Source organism: Aedes aegypti, chromosome 2 (assembly GCF_002204515.2).
Source record: "Aedes aegypti strain LVP_AGWG chromosome 2, AaegL5.0 Primary Assembly, whole genome shotgun sequence".
NCBI classification, from domain to species: domain Eukaryota; kingdom Metazoa; phylum Arthropoda; class Insecta; order Diptera; family Culicidae; genus Aedes; species Aedes aegypti.
The window spans coordinates 70,436,701-70,453,718 of record NC_035108.1 but is presented as its reverse complement, the minus strand read 5'-3'; the positions used below and the strand labels follow the sequence as shown (position 1 = coordinate 70,453,718).

The window sequence follows — 17,018 nt, the reverse complement described above, 5'->3', positions numbered from 1 at the left end:
AGTTCAATGAACCGCAGATTGGGCAAATCCAAATCTCATCTGCCCCGTGCGACGATGGCAGGGCTGGTAGCAACTGATTGGCTTAACATAAACGAAAATTCAATTTTTGCCAGTGAACAGTTTGGATTCTGACATGGACATTCGACAAGTTATCAACTTTTACGTGTAATAAATTAGATTCGTTCCAACAAATCTGAAGGCTATTCCATTGGTTTTGCGACAGTGTTTGACATGAAGGCTCGATATTAATATACATAACTTTAAATTTTAGTCATACATTGTAAGAATAATCTAAAGATATCTGTCAGATCGTACACTTCAAGTTAACTATCAGAACTCCAAATCCTGTAAGAGCTGTTCCTGTAAGTGCTGGTGCACATCAAGGAAGCATTTTGGGGCCAATATTATACAATATTTTCACATCTGACTTACATGAGTTACCTCAGGAATGTCAAAAATCTTTGTTTGCGGATGACACAGGCTTCTCCGCCAAATGACAAAGCCTGCGTGTCATCTGTAGTAGATTGTAAAAAAGTTTGGATATTTTTTTCTTCATACTTGCAAAAATGGGATATATCTCCTAATGCTTCCAAAATTCAACTTAAAAAATTCCCAAAAGCTATTTATTTGAAACCTTCAAATAGACATGTTGTCATGATCAAAGGAGTTCTAATAAATTGATCAGATGGAGTTAAGTATGTAGGTCAATTCTATAATTCTAGTTCATAATTTAACTTTCAAAAATCACATGAATCCGAATATAACAAATATATAAAATGTCTGTAACAGAAAATCGACATTTTATCTAAAGAATGAACTTCTGATCTTCAAACTAATTTTCAGGCCAGCCATTTTGTATGCTGTACCAGTATGGACTAGCTGCTGTAGTACCATAAAGAAAGCTCTGCAGAGGATTCAAAATAAAATTTTGAAAATGATTCTGAAGCTCCCTTAAATTGCAACAAATGTCAAATAAAATAATCAATCATTTTAGACAAAGATCGTAACATTCTTCTATTGTCTAGATTAATGCGTTATCTGTTTTGGTTAAATTAGTTGAAAGTGTGGGTGTGTGTGTTTTATTTTTCTTTTTAAGCAGGTGAAATCAATTCACCTGTAAACATTCTGAACTTCTACGGCATATTAAATGTAATATGTTGTTACCAAAATGTTAATAAAAGCCTTTTTAAGTTTTACCAAATTAGGATGATCGTGTTGTCTAATACAGAGCACCCAGATATAAGAAATTATTGATATGTTAAAAATGATACTGATAAAAAAAATAAAAAAAGAACAGAGATTTTCTAGAGACTTGAATTAATATGTGACAAAAATTTCTAAACAAAGTTCTGCTACCAGCCTTGCGACGGGGAAAGACGAAGCGCTGCCGGCTAATTTTGTTTGATTCACTTTCGGTTTCCCGAAGAAGATGCAATCCATCTCATGCAATCATGCGAATTTCCAACCCCGCTCTCCAGGGCCCGGACGGACAATTACTGGCCGTGTATTGTTCCTTCCCGATTCCCTCCTTCAACCATCTGTGTGGGGGCCAGGTCTGTAATTTATGATGGAAATAATCATTTCGACTGACTGACTGATCAATCATCATCGAGCGGAGCTTTGGCCGAATTGACTGACCAAGCTGTTTCTGTCTGGCGTGGAATCGGACGAACTCCCGGTGGGAACTTTCACTTTTCGGAGGTGCGGCACCTCGAAAACTTTTGGAATCGTGGATTCGTCGAGACGGACGGGCGGAACATTTGAGACGCTTCAATTTTGGCCAATTCCAAATGCCTCGGCATGGCGTTCGTTTCTGGGTCCGGTAGGTTCGATGGAAGCGGGACGGTTGGTCGCGACTTTGGACGGTTTGTTTTCAACGGCTGTTTCGCGTCTGGTCGTGCTTCAGACATGGAGTGCTTTGAACGATTTGGACGACGGTGGCCTGGCAGGCGGCATTGAATGATTACGTGAGTGATGAAGTGATTTCGCTTTTTGGGGGATATGAAGTCGACGTGTTATGGAATTATTGTTCCGCAAATCCGATGCATTGCATTACCGATTTGATAAGTCAATTATCTACAATTCTGTCAAGCTTGTGATAATAGCATATTCTTACAATATGATTCGAATGGCTACTGTGACAAGTGACACGTCAAATATCCTAATCTTTGAAAGAGATACTGTCTTTGGTTATGTTTTTTTGCGATGTTGGGATATTCCTTGGAGAATCCATAACTTATTCTGCTTATTGGCATTACGTCATTACTTCCACAGTTATTAGCTGAGAGATTTCTTTGCCAAGGTTGCATCAAATCCGGGAATCAAATCCAGACACTTTCAGCATGGCATTGTTTTGTAGTCGCGGACTCTAACCACTCGGCTAAGAAAGACCCCAGAATCCATGACTTAAACCTTCCGAACTCTTTGGTGTCATCAATCAACCATGATGACATTTTTTACGGGTTCATATAGACATACTTGGCTGAGTTTTCGAAAAATCACTGCCCGACTACGGAAAACGTATGGTGGACTACTGAAAAAAATCTAGTAAATTACTGACCAGATTTATATTGGTCTCTTTTGACATTTGAGAAAGGGTTTTATTGGTAGTAATGGATTCTTTGGCATCTTAGATTCATTTTTGACGTTTTTTTGCAATGATAGGTTAAACGTGTTTTTCTAGATGAAAGGTCCATATATTGATGCTTCACGTTTCGCATTTTTACATCTCAAAATCAGCCCTTAAATCAAATGTGATATAAACCACCCGCCTCGCATCATGAAACTTTAATATTTGTCAATTCTTAATGCGATTTGTTAAATCCATTCAATTTATACACAATCATGAGGGAATAGGTTGTAGTATATAACTACAAATCGGTCCTACAATTATGTTTTCACTCTGTTACCGAATGTCGAGTGCTCTATATTTAAAATTCTTCTGGCATCCTTATGTTTCAACTGCCGTCTGTATTACTCCTAAAGCAACTGTAAACTTTTATAACAACGATTCTCGTAAAAATGAGTTGTTCGGAACAAGAATCATAGTGTCCGGAATTGAAGGGTCGATAACGCGGAGGAATCATACAGAATGATTTAATTTAAATGCTTTCTGATGGAGAATAGGGGGAGATCTCCCAGTACCTGACACTTAAGCCACTAAATTCATTATTCAAAAACTATTGATTTTTTGCAGTCTTGGTGCCCATTTCAGACGAATATTACAACTTTTGTAGCGTACAAAAATAAATTTGAAAATATAAATATGAATTTTGACATTGCATTTTGATGATGTGTTTTAGTACCAAATTGACTTGTCATAAAAGGTGGCTCCCAATACCGGACACGATCTGGAAATGCCTCGAATTCTGTATATCATTGAACGTTTTTACTCCATGAAAAGTTTTCCATTGCAAATTCAATGCATTTGCAACATTCACAATAGTAATTTAAGTTTTACTTAGTCTGCAAGTTGGCCATCAAAAAACCTCTTTAATAAACGATGAAAAACATCACATTTTACTTGTTGATCTGAATTTTCATTCCTCTGATTTGTATAGCATCTTCAATACCGTGATCGATGAAAGTCATGAAAAATGAATGTATTTTGAGACACTGGTGTGAAAATTAATAAGATATTTTGTAAACAGTCAAGCTGTCCGAAACTCGGGGATAGGAGGTGCTGGACCAAAATTGTAGTTTGACCAAATTTAGTTCAAGTATGGTACAAAATACATTCATACTTTGAATTTATGATTATATTCGATCATACTTGCATGATCCAAATTATTTTGCCATATTCAAAATAATTACTAATTAGGTTCAAATTTAGGGCAATACGTCAAATTTCAACAATTTTCACACATCTCAACTTTAAAAAAAAAAGGCATGCATATTTCAAGGATGTGTTATTCTGTGCAAACATCACTTTCTATAAAAGCTTTCTTTTCTTCTTATACACCATCTTGATTGGATCATGATTTCTCAATTTTCGACTTTGTCCGGTACTGGGGGATCTCCCCCTACTTTACTGAAGCCTTGAGTGTCCGCAATTCGAAGTAAAACGGTATTTATTGAAGGCTCGATAAAGCAAAAGGGTCACACAGAATGATTTATTTAATATATGTTTTGATGGGCTATACTCCAATGAGACCTTACAGTCAGTGACAAGAGTTAGTTATTGGATTTAAGTAGAGATATTTAACACATTTAAGTAGAGATACAAACACAATTTCGATTCATATTAGGGACACTTACAGCCAGTGACAAAAGTTAGTGGCCAAATGCCATTTTTACACACAAAATGCCCAAATTTTGGGATCTGTATCTCAGCTGGTCCCGAATTGGCTAAAATTTGGAAGACGAACTACGAATAACCTGAAGTTTTGTGTATACTGCGCTTATTGAATTTCAGTTATTTTCTAAAGTGTTTCAGAGGATTATTGAAAGACAAATGTAAATAACCAAGAGCTTGTTTAAATTAATTAAAAATCAGTTAGTTTTGGTTGGTTAAATTGTTCACGTTCGGCAGCTACAAATCAAACAGTCTCTCGGTTACTTGATTTTGTGTTTGAACAACCCTTTGAAACTCTTTTAAAAATTCCTGTAATGTGAGGAATACTTCACAGACAAAACTTTAGATTATTTGCAGTTTGTCTTTCAAATTTTAGCCAATTCTAACTTTTGTCACTGACTGTAAGTATCCGTAATATGAATCTAAATTGTGTTTGTATATCTATTTAAACTTAAATCCAATAATTCCAAATTATACTTCTTCCTGTGCTTAGGTCATTTTAACAAGATCTATCCTATGCTTCCTTAACAGGATAAAACTCAGGATAAAACAAGTTCTATTGATGTGTTGAAATGGTTAATAAATGCTCTATTTGTTTAAATCGTATTAAAATTCAAAAACAAAGAAACATAAAGAAAACTTTTTGTAAATATATAGAGTAAAGTGGGGCAAAAGTTCGAGTGGGGTAAGAGTTTCTTTTTAAGATTCCTAGCTCAATTCAAAACAAATCTTATAAATGTCATGGTAGTTCGAATGCTATTCAAGTAAGAGACTTTCAATCCAAATATCATAAAAATCGATTGAGATTTGGAAAAGTTATGACTATTTGCTGTTTTTCGACATGGATGTTGTAATTTTTGGTCAAACTTTCGTTGCGTGGAACCAATTGAAGATAAAATCTTTTTCTATATTTTATGTAAGGGCGTTTCTAGGTCTATCATAAGGTTGTTTTGAGGTGTATTAGTTTTTGCACAAATGCTTGAAAACAACTTTTGGCCCATGGTGGGGCAAAAGTTCGAATCAGCGGGGCAAAAGTTCGACCCATGTATAAAATCACGGAAAAATTTTCAAATTGCATAAAATCACATATTATCTTCAAATTTAGTGAAATTTGTCTGATCGTGTGAAAACTGTCACCAAAATTTTACATTTTCACTTAGTTTTGCGAAAAACTGGTATTTTTTAATATATTACAATCAACCCGGTTTTGTCAATTTTTTGATGAAAATTTAGTGTGTATTTTTCGTCAAACTTAAGTTTACGGCTGGTGTAGAGTATGCCTGTCATAAAAGGATCGATATTTTGTGTTTTAGTCAGCGAACGTTTGCCCCACACTAGATTCGAACTCTTGCCCCACCGGTGGGGCAAAAGTTCGAATAAGACAATCAATTATGAAACTGTTATAACTAAAAATGGGTAAATATTTTGACACAAGTTTGTTCAGCAAAATTATAGCCAATATGTTGAAGGTTCACTGTATGGTATTTGTTTTGTTTTAACTGCTATTGTTTTCCTGGAAACTTTGATTATACCACTAAGGTCGAACTTTTGCCCCACCTTACTCTAATGAACGTTCAAAGAGCTCTGAACATCTATCCTAGTCGAGCTGTAATTCCAGGTAGAAAAAAAATATTGAAAAAGTGATTCAACCTTGGAAAAATGGTGATTTGCTCGGCTCTATATACTTTCACTATACGAATAAGTGTTCTATGACTCAATTAATCTGAAAATCAAATAAGACAGTCATGTCTACCTACAGAAGGTCGCCTAATGTATCTCTTTCGTATCAACTTTTATTTGAAATGTTAGCTTCCAAATTGCTTGATAGGAACAAAACTGTCTTTTACCATGATTACATTTCAAAATAATGTAGGTACTTTAAGGAACACACATTTAAAATTGAAAAAAAATGTTCAGATGTAAACAAATGCATATAAGAACCTGTCACATGAAAAGGCCTATAAGCCACTTAAAAAAATGTTTGAATTTTGTTTTCTGGCGGGCCACTCATGGCATGGCGTGTCAATGGCACTGGTCACAATTATTTTGGTGATTACAGTCCCGTCTTTTTTCTGGGCATGCTTCGACGATAATCGTGTGTTAATCTTGTTGCATAGACACCATCGCCATTGTTGAATGAGCTCTTTCCAAATGTGGAGCTATAAGAAACGTCTTATAAAATGCCCTATGAATCTATGCACGAGTTAATTAATTCAAGACTAACAATTGAAAAGGCCCCATCTCCAAAAAGTAAACAATGAGAAAAACGCAATCTTGATTTGTCAAACAATAAATCAAATTTATATTATAAATTGAAGCATTGTATGTGATTTTATCATCGAGAAAGTCGCTGAACAAATTGATTTATAGCAATGAATAATCATTACTATCATTTTAGCAAAAAATCCTACTAAAAACGAATTGAAGGTAATGAGGCTTTTATTTCACCAAAAGCCATGCAGCCCTTTTGATTTGTGCCCATAGACGCCGGCCGACGCTGATGAGGCCAGTGAGTTGACGCCTTTGTTTACTCTAACATGTGTTGAGGCCTTCTAGTTGTGGCTTATTTTTTCACCATCCTCAGATGTGGCCTTTTTTAAATCATTAATAATAGATACTAGAATAAGAAAATTAGTTTAGAAGAGTTTGAAGTGGTAAAGTAAGGTACATGGGAATGTCTGCAGTAAGAAAAGATTCATGCGGTCAATTAAATATGTGATTTATTCAATCATCGTCATCCATGAACATAATCTATGTTCTACGCGAGTGTGTCGTCGAGAAATTGTATGAAAATATTAGTTCAATTAAATTGATATTACAATTGAACGTTATTTTTCATGCAATTATAACCAAATCGTGTTTTTGTTAGCAAGTCGTGAAGTACAGACAGGCTGACACAGGTATTATTAGATAGTATGATACAACATACATCACTCCACAGAAACCCGACGGGAAACTTGATAATGTTCGCCGTTGAGACAATCGCTGGGTAAAATAATATAAAGAGTGGAGCGGCTGTAGTATAACTTGCATCTGCCTAGTGAATTTGGAACGTTTTTCGTGATCTAAATTGCAATTTGGATGTTTGTTCAATAGGCCTCAACTCGGTTCCAGTTGAATATAGAAATGAGGCCTTTTTAGGAAAAGGCCGCATTTGCGATGAATATCCTAGTTAGTGGGAAATGAGATGGAGCCTTTTAGAAAAATGGTATTTTTTCAACTTTCATGCATATTTTTGAATGGCTAATGTATGTTTCAGTAAGAATTGACTGTTTTACACTTAAATCAGCAGAAACCCGATTTGTTTACATTTTGGACTTGAGGCCTTTTCAATTGTTGGTCTTGAATTTTATGTTTGGATGTGCCCAATTGACTGGATTCCATGGTTACCTGATTAACACGGCACCACTCATACGGCAACAAGTTCATAGGAATGTTTACTATTATGGAGCCTCCATTGGATTCTTATCAATGAGAATATATACTGAGATGTGGAAGAAGGCATTTGGTGTGTGAAATCAGTGCACTGCAGTGTGAAGTGCAAAATGTTTCCCAGCTACAATCGAGCGAGCTCCCATAAAAAGCCGTTTAAATTAGTGATGATGATATTTTTTTGAACGTTTTTTTTTTTCTCTTCCCTAATACAAAGCTATTTCTTCTGCTTCCACACTTTAGTATACACGGACAAATTTTTTACCTAAATAGTGCGTTTACTTTATCCAAAATTCAGTACATCGATTATACTTCCAATCCAAAATCTCTCGGCATTCTCATTCTTCCTAATGAATGTTATTAGAGTTAATAGAGAGAGCTGCATCTACCCAATTGGTATACTTCGGCCCAATAAGTCAAATTTAGGCAAATTAAACTTTGAAACAACTCAATTTTGCGTCAAATCCTCCCAAAATTGAATATATTTTTCCAATGGAATTCAAGCAAACTACCTAGAGAGGACATTGGAAATTTAGTTGTTTCTTGTTAACGAAGCAAGATTTGGTGTCAACACTACAATATGCATCAATATGTAAACTAATTTTGCTACTAAAATGCGAAAAGAGCAACGATGAAGAGAAATCGATCATTGTAAGTAAGCCCTTATGAAAAATCAATGTCGACTTGTAAGATTCATAAGGCGCCATTCACAAATTACGCTTAAAAGAGGGAGGAGGTAGGCTCAAGCATAACTTCAAAGAGGAGGGACAAGGGGGCCAAAGTATCAACTTTCAGCGTCAAAGTACCGCCTTTAATATTTTTAATATTGTAATTAAAATAAGGTTTGTTTAGAATAATCTTTTCAGTATCAAGCAAAAATGTACTTAAAATATTATTTGTTTGTGAAGGTATGCAAGTTCACCTTAAAAACATCAATTTCAGTTTTGCTAAGAGCTTTTTAAAATATAATATAGATGGAAGTTTGATTGATTTTATAGTTCATTTGTATGTTTTTAGTATTGAACAGTAAAGGGGATAGCATTATAAGTTTTACAATTTTCAGAAGCAGTCTTTTCGATCAAAAGCAAGAAAATCTATATGAGAATATGTTAAAATTTTGATGATTGAGATGACAGATTTTTCAACGTTAAATAATTTCATCCCCACAACTTTATTCAACAAATGGATCGCCAAACGATTTTTCTAGATATAAAAGTATTTCGACAAAAGTTGTTGGTATATGCTGCATTGAATTGCCCGACGCTTCGAAAGCCGGACACTGGCCTTTTTCACGGTGTTTTTGGAACAAATTCCATTTTTTTTTCTAGAATCCACAATTAAAATGTCTTCTACATTTTCCATGAATAATAGCGATCGAAAGAAGACTTTTTGGGTGATGTAAGGCCGGTGTCCGAGGTTCGAAGCATCTGGACACTTTGAATCAACACGGTAGGCGAAATCATTCAAAATCTCATTATCAAATTTAAACCACAAATCAATTGTAGTTAATTGATGAATAGTTTTATCATCAGCTCACATATTTCTATTTCAGGTAAGTAAAATAAGTAAATAAATTCATTCTAATAATTATTCAGCTTGAAATTATTTGTCAGAAATTGGTGGATTTCCTGTGTTATCATACGAAAGTGCCTACATCAACTGTTACGTATCAATTCATTACGAAAATCGTAGTACATTCTTGTATGAAGTCTACGCAAAATCTTATTCCATGTACAGTATTGGACAAATCAACTTTTCCGATATTCCATCCAAAATTACCAACTTTGCTAGGGTTAGTTCCAGTTTTTTATTGACCGATTTGAATGAAATTTTCACAGCATGTTAGACATCACTTAAATATCAACATGTACTTTTGAGTAATTTTTCCAATCACGAGTTCAAAAGCAATAACGGTTTGACTAAAGCGGTTTTTTTTTTTGAACAATTTTAAGAATTGACATAACTCAAAACGTTGAAGAAAAAGCTACAAAAGTAGATTTATACAAGACAAAAAAGTTTGCTGAAGACATTGTTTATGTAGGACTTTAATATGTTTAGATAAATCGTTCATATTTTTTGTTAAAATTTTCACTTTTGCCACAATATCATTACTTTTAAACTCGTGATTAAAAAAAATATTATTCCAAACCTATTTTAAAAGTTCTCTCAACGTAATTGCAGTCACTCGAGAAAATTACTTAATAAATCTAAATTTAATAATTTCTTCTCTTTGAATTTCATGCTGCAGATTTGGATATTTTCTTTCGATTTATCGATTTTTTGATTGATTGTTTTAGCCAAAATCGTCTACGAATTAAGGAATCGAATCGATAAGTGGATTACACAGGTCAAATTAAAATCGATTCATTGGCATCGATTCTTCAATAAAATGTATCGAACGCTACTAGCAATTTAGAACTTGTTTTTAACGGAACGCTCTTGTGTAAGGGTATGCGAAATATCGAATATCAAACACGCTTCTAAACGAAACTCCACTTATCTTATACAAGCGGAATTTTTATTTTGCGATTTCTTTTCGTTACGCCAAATTGTAAAAATATCTCTGCGGAAAATTATAAACAAACGGAATAAATCGAAAATTTTGAGTTTAATTTCGAATAAAAACGGCAAAGCACACGCTTCTACTTCTATGTAGTATATCCCCCACACAAATGTAAAAAAAGCCTTTTCACAATATGCTCGCTGGGCAAGAGCCTTCGATGTTGAACATGAGTATGAGCATAGATGACCATGCAATTCGTAGTTGGTACTCCGTGATTGACCAGAAGATTCGAAATTGCTCAAAGATTTTATGAGTTTTTCTCCACACCACGTTCAAGATCAAATTCTGAGTGTGCCCTTCAAAGTTTTTATGGGAATTACTATGAAAAGTGCAAGCAATTCATTCAATCGGTCATAGTGTTTGGCTACGTTCACTTGAGGGTTGGAACTACGTTGATACTGTTAGGTACATTTGTCAGCTACAACTTTGCTAAGGCTGTGAACCGTTTCACCAATTCGTTTAACTATTAGTTAAAATTTGACCTTTCGATAGTTATTTTCCCCTCAAATGGTTAAATTGAACTTCGCGACCCATTTGAGCTTTGACAGTCGAGTAGTTATTTCAGAACAAAGTTGACAGATGGTTAGTTATTCTCAAATTCACGGGAGCAGAAAATAACTTCCGAACTGTCAAGTTTAACCATGCTTCAGAGCAGGGTTATTTCCAACCTGAGGGGAAATAACTATCGATCTGTCTAATTTTAACTAAAAGTTAAACGAATAGGTGAAACGGTTCACAGCCTAAAGAGCGTTTTCAAATTGGACGACTCAATAATTAGTTATTTTTTTTAATATGAGTTGGAAACCTTTGGTGATAATAATTTGGCTTCTCTGCAGGCATCACTGAATATATGCAGTAAAACATAGTAGCTGTGATCTCTTTGGCAAAGTTATAGCTGGCATATGTATCCAACAGTATTAGCGTAGTTCTAACCCTCGTGATAATACGAACAGAAACTATGATCGATTGAATGAATTTCTTGCTTTCCCATAGTAAATCCCATATAAACTTTGAAGGGCTTGTGTATTCTAAGTTTTCATCCAAATCAGTTTTATTTTTACACGGTTTTTTACACGCCTTTCGGAATTTACACGGTATTTTTTTTTTTTTGCACGGAATTCGGAATTAACACGTTTTTTCACTTATTTACACAAATTCCGGAATCGGAACGTTTTTTTGCGCGGATTTTTTTTTTTTGTACGGCACGGGGACCGTGTAAAAAAGACCTTAGTATATATCAAAATTATCACTAAAAAAAATTGCGGACTATTCAGGAAAATTACTTTTCGTTCGATATACTTCGTGAGGATTTCAATCTCGAATCGGTTTTTACGGAATACTGCAATTATTTGTTTCGTTTCGCTACGAACAATTTTGAAAATTCCGTTTTGTTTCGTATCGCCATGGAAAATACTCATATCGCATACTCTTACTCTTGTGTGAGAAATATCGCGGCTCTCATGCGCTAATCCAGGGTTCCCGAATTTTTACATTTTTCTTGTTTTGATTTTGATCTAGTGGCAATTTCCGGTTCGTGTCGGCTATATTGTATTCTTTTAGAAAGCTATAGGTAATTGTACACCATAATTGTAATCTGGAGTCAGGTGTAATATGCTTCTACAACGACTTGATGTTACTATTAATGTTTTGCTGTATGTATGATAAAATTGTATACGTGATCTACTCGTTCAAAACCATTAAAAACTCACCTGGTGCACTTTGAGATCAGAGTCGTAGGGTAGCGTTTTGTCCCACAGGTTCGGCCCCAGGAACGCCGCCTGTGCCTCGACGTTCCACGGGTCGCCATCCTCTTTGTGTTTGTCGTCGCCGCAGATGTCTTTGTTATTGCTTGATTTACCTGAAAATAGAAAGACTACTATTAATTATAGATTTGTTTGGTGAAAATTATAACGCGCAGTTAGCAAAAAACAAACAAACAGAAATCGGAACTCACACACGCACAAAACGGCAATCGATTTTCGGGGTTAGGTTTTGTAGGACGATCAACGCTATTGTGAGTACGGAACAAAATGCATACGAGTTTTTTAAAGTTCTTCAATTACAGAGCGATGATGGCAGCAGCAGCAGAGCGGAAGAAGAAACGGAAAAAATCCGAAGTGAGATGGAAACCAAGGAAACCTCAGAGCTGAACAACAGCTCATAAATCTCAATAAGTGATCATCTCTCGTATGGGGAGAGCGGTGAGACGTTCACAATTCACACGAGAAAACCAGTTAACGGCGTAATAAATCTCATTAACTATTACCGCATCTTTTGTTTCGGGTTTACGTCGATTTTTCTCTCTGTAACCGACTGGCGGCGGCGACGGAAGAAGTGAGAGGACCCCGAAGGTAGATTGACTGAAGCAGATCAGCTTCTTCTTCAGACCACGGAAGAAGAAGGATAATAATGGCGAAAGAAACAATGTCCGCTGTGGTAGAGCGGCATCTTCTTTGACCACCGAGAAAATGGAATGAGAAGCTTTACTTTTCTTCACTGGTTCTTCACTAAACGAATTGAAAGCGTTAGCCCCTAGTAGCATAACTGAAGGAACTTTACGAACTTTGAAGAGAGGCGTTGCATGAACTCCAAACGAATAGCAAAGATTTTGGGGCAACGAAATTTATTGTAACATGCATGCCTTTTTTAATTTTTAAAGCAATTCGTGGATGAAGACATATAAATTCTTATCGTCATTTCTATATACAGATATTAGCATTCTCAAAGAATATTTAGGTTTTCCCAGCATTTTATCGAGTAATGGATTTATATTTCTTCAAAACTTTCGAAAATAGGACAGTATTTAGATTTCTGAGGACAGCTCCTGATATTTAAAGCTTTCAGAGTGGAATATATTGGAAGACAATTCTACTGAGCAATAGGAAGATTTTTTCCTGGAAAATTCCACCAGGCATCCCTGCTCAGAAGTCTTTTTTGAACACTCATGACTAATCAACTCCTGCCAGTCTCTTGTACGCTACAATTCCTCATCAAAGTTGCTTTCACCAACGGAACAAACCACTGATTAGCATATTACGCAACATGTTCAAACTTGTACTGCTCCAAATCGCCCTTCCAAGCTATCCACCACAACTCCACCGCAATACTCGATCGGCCATTGTTTACGAACGAAGAATGCAACGCAGAAACAATTGGCACTCATTAGTAGTGCAATGTGTATGTGTAGAGGAAGAGACCCCCTCCTCACGCACTCTTCTGAGTATGCCAACGCGCTGCGATCGGAAACAACATAAATAAACCACAGACATAGTGCCTTCCACTTGGAGCGGGTCTCTTTCTTCGGCGATGCCCGAAAAAAAGTTTACTATTAATTTACCAGTTGAACTTGTTCAGACACAATACAATCTATTAAGTTGATTTTTGTTTAATATTTTGAATTGGAATGCTCGTTCTTTGAAAGGTAAGGGGGACGAGCTAGAAAATTTTCTAACAACTAATAACACATGGAAGAGTTACTATCATCATTCATAGGCGTATACAAAAACCTTTTTTCGTCAATAAAAACAAAAGTTTTTGGTGTTTCTGTTGAAAAACGGCTTGGTTAATATACTTTCCTATCTGCCTATTTTCCTTTTCATTGCATTGGGCAGCAAGTAAATTTGCTTCAAATTGAATTGCGGAAATTGACTCTTAATAAGTCAAACTTTAATGCAAAACATCCCTAAAAAAAATAATTCCAAAGGCAGAATTTTATTTGGTGAGTGCTCTTCAGGATATTTATCATTTTAGTATCCTGATAGCCCTACTTGTTTTTGCTTTTCTAGAAACCCATTTACAATAGATTTGATCTAAACCGACTCTAGTCATTTTTGTAGCCAACTGGTTACACACGCTGATTTTGATTCTGATCATGTCCCTGTTACATTTCAAATGTTCCATGAAACGATTTGTAAACTTGTTCAAAAACACAATACATCGTATGGTATTGTAAGAATATTGTTTATCAGGACCAGCCGCATAACTTACCAACGGGCACCTCAGTAAGACCCGAACCGGCTTCAGTAGGATGCTAGTAGGTCTACTCCGCCCCACCCTTTGTCACCGCTAAACCCCTCCCGCCTGCAGCACGTCCCCGGCTAAACACCCTATTATGTGGAAGCGCAGGCGCACATACCTAATGCAACCGGAGAGGGCGCGCATCGGAGGTCTAAGCTGCGGCGCTGTCGTAATGTGTTAGCTGAATTCCTAACATGGTCGTCGTCGGAACCTAGTGGAGGAACCCCGCTACCAGTAGAAGAGGTAGACGAGACAGGCGAGGAAAGCCACACAATTTCACTTTCGCTTTCGGTCGGTCGGTTTGGTCGGTCGTCCGAAGAGAAGGAATTAACGTGTTATGTTGTTGTCGTTGTTTCTGGTCGTGTCCGAAGCGGCCTTTCGTTTCGGCTGGCGAGCGGTTCCTTCTTAGCTGTTGGATTGATGGAGTTTTGTGATCGGTTTCGGTTCGAGGTTTTGTCTCGTTAAACGAGTTGTGAGACTGGTTTATGCGATTTTTCGTGATTGTCGATAAATTTGACTGGGAGTCATTAAAGTTCGAATAATGACGAACTGTTCGTTACTATGAGCTGTTCGACACTTCCTATGATGGCTTTCAGTCCATGAGAAGGTATTTTGGCTGGCATTAGATACCTAATAAACAATCAGAATATTTGGAAGAATTATGAGGTTTTATACCGGAATGTGCAATTTCTATGGTTTTATAAAATTTTCTGGTAATTGTCATTGATGTTTCGCCTCACATTCCTTATAATGCAACCTTAAAACTTCTGAATTGATATTCATCACATGAAGCTTTTAAGTTGACCAGAATTTATCTCGTATTCTTTTTGAGCCGGCATTGCAATATTCGTTCTCAATTGACTCCGAAGCACGATCAAAGTAAGCGAAGAAAAACATCGCTTCTGTATTGGTCCATGATCGACAATGTTTCGCAAGTTGTAACAAGTTTGATAAATAGCAGCAGCGAAGGAGAGCCCTAAAGACAGAGCGAGGGTAAAACCCATTTCTCTCGCTTATTTAAGGACTGTTCATTTTATAAAGTGGACACTTTGGACATGCAATATCTTTTTAATTTATCAATGAAATCGAAATCGGTTTTCTGTACATCGTTCGACTAATATTGTACAATGCTGTGGTAATAAAATAGTTACCAAAATAATATGATTTCACACTAATAAGGCACAACGTTTAGAACGGTCGATTTTTGGAGGTTATCAAAATCAAGGATTATTAAAAATCGGCAGGAAAATTCGACAATTTATATTTTTAATTTTCAAAAAATGGTTGTACTTAGAAAGCATCATCAATTAGAAGCTTGCTAAAAAATATCAAGTTATTTTTGGAGAAGCAATTTTGCAAATATCATAAAATCATTTTTTATCATTTTTTTTTAAAGAAAAATATCTTAATATCTGAGTAGAATTTTAAGGTTTAAAGTACGTCCAGACGGAAGTAATAATATAGTATTTATAATAAAAATAACTTACGCCTTCATAGAGTTGCTGATTTAGTCCCCACGTCATATTTTAAGCACAATAGAAACACAAATAATTTATTTTCAGAAGACCACTCAAAGCACAATGACAATCATCAAGATTGGGAACACTGCTTGAATTAAATCATATTTATTTTGCATGTATTATTTTCAGAATGTGTTATTCTGAGACAACCTATCAAAATATTTTGAGAAAAACGCTTACAGTTTGCTCTAGATCGATAAACATGCGTATATAATTTTAAAAGTATGGGATTTTTCAATAAAACGACCATAAAGAGTAAATTTGGTACCCAAGAATGCGGTTAAAACTCAAGATTTTCCTTTTTTTTATACATATATAGTTTCTTTAGTAATCTAAACCAGTTTTGAACACGCCTATTACTTTACCTTTTTGCTGGTAGTAATAAGATGGTGTATCAGCAAATTTGACCATAAGGAATAGATCACTAAAGTGACTCAGCGTCAGGAACTAATGGAATATTTTTGATGTTTTTAAAAGCTCTACCTTAAGTTGAATAGTAAAGGATACCAACATACAATTTGTTCATTAAATTTAGGATTTTTTTCATGCGAAAAATAATGCTTAAACTTGACGAACAGTTTTTCTTAGGAGTTTTTGCAAAAACAATTTAGTTCTTCAACCGAAAGCATTTTGTAAGTTTCTGTATTTTCATAACATTGTAGAATAATAGTTGAACGATACACAGAAAACCGTTTACGATTTCATCAATAAATAAAAAAGATATAGCATAAACAAGGTGTTCACTTTATAAAATGAACAGTCCTTACCATTGGGGGGTAGGTGTGGAAGCGATGTAGACGTATGATAGGCAAACCGTTTCAACACTAAAAAATCACACTCGCTCTTCGCGCATGTGTAATAGCATGAGATGGATGGATGTGGGTTATGAAAAGGGTCTGTGGGGATTTGAATTCTAAGCTTGTAACCAACTCAGTTATTGGATCACCAAGTGGCTCGATAGATTAGTTGGTAAAGTGCTCGTCTAGCATACAAGAGTCCTGGGTTCAAATCCCATCCGAGCACGTGGATTTTTTTCATGATTTCACCCATTATTTGTTCATCTTTACCACACGTAATGAGTTAATTAATTTGTACCAAAACGGTTTTAGGTCAGTGCAATGTTTGATCATTGAAACCGTTATGAAACCAACATTGGATTTATTGTTACTAGGTTACACCATTGTACACTAGC

At 35.6% G+C, this 17,018-nt stretch overlaps 1 protein-coding gene across 8 annotated transcripts in view; it reads right to left on the bottom strand.

Moving 5' to 3' along the window:
• Positions 1-17,018, bottom strand: part of LOC5566219 (hepatic leukemia factor) — a 536,770-nt gene that overhangs the window by 28,365 nt on the left and 491,387 nt on the right. For 4 of the 8 annotated variants that reach the window (XM_021841175.1, XM_021841171.1, XM_021841170.1 and 1 more), the window contains one exon: positions 11,999-12,162. In XM_021841175.1, the coding sequence (XP_021696867.1) occupies positions 11,999-12,162 (164 nt within the window). The remainder of the gene's footprint in view (positions 1-11,998; positions 12,163-17,018) is intronic. The other 4 variants (XM_021841176.1, XM_021841172.1, XM_021841174.1 and 1 more) reach the window with 1 other exon arrangement.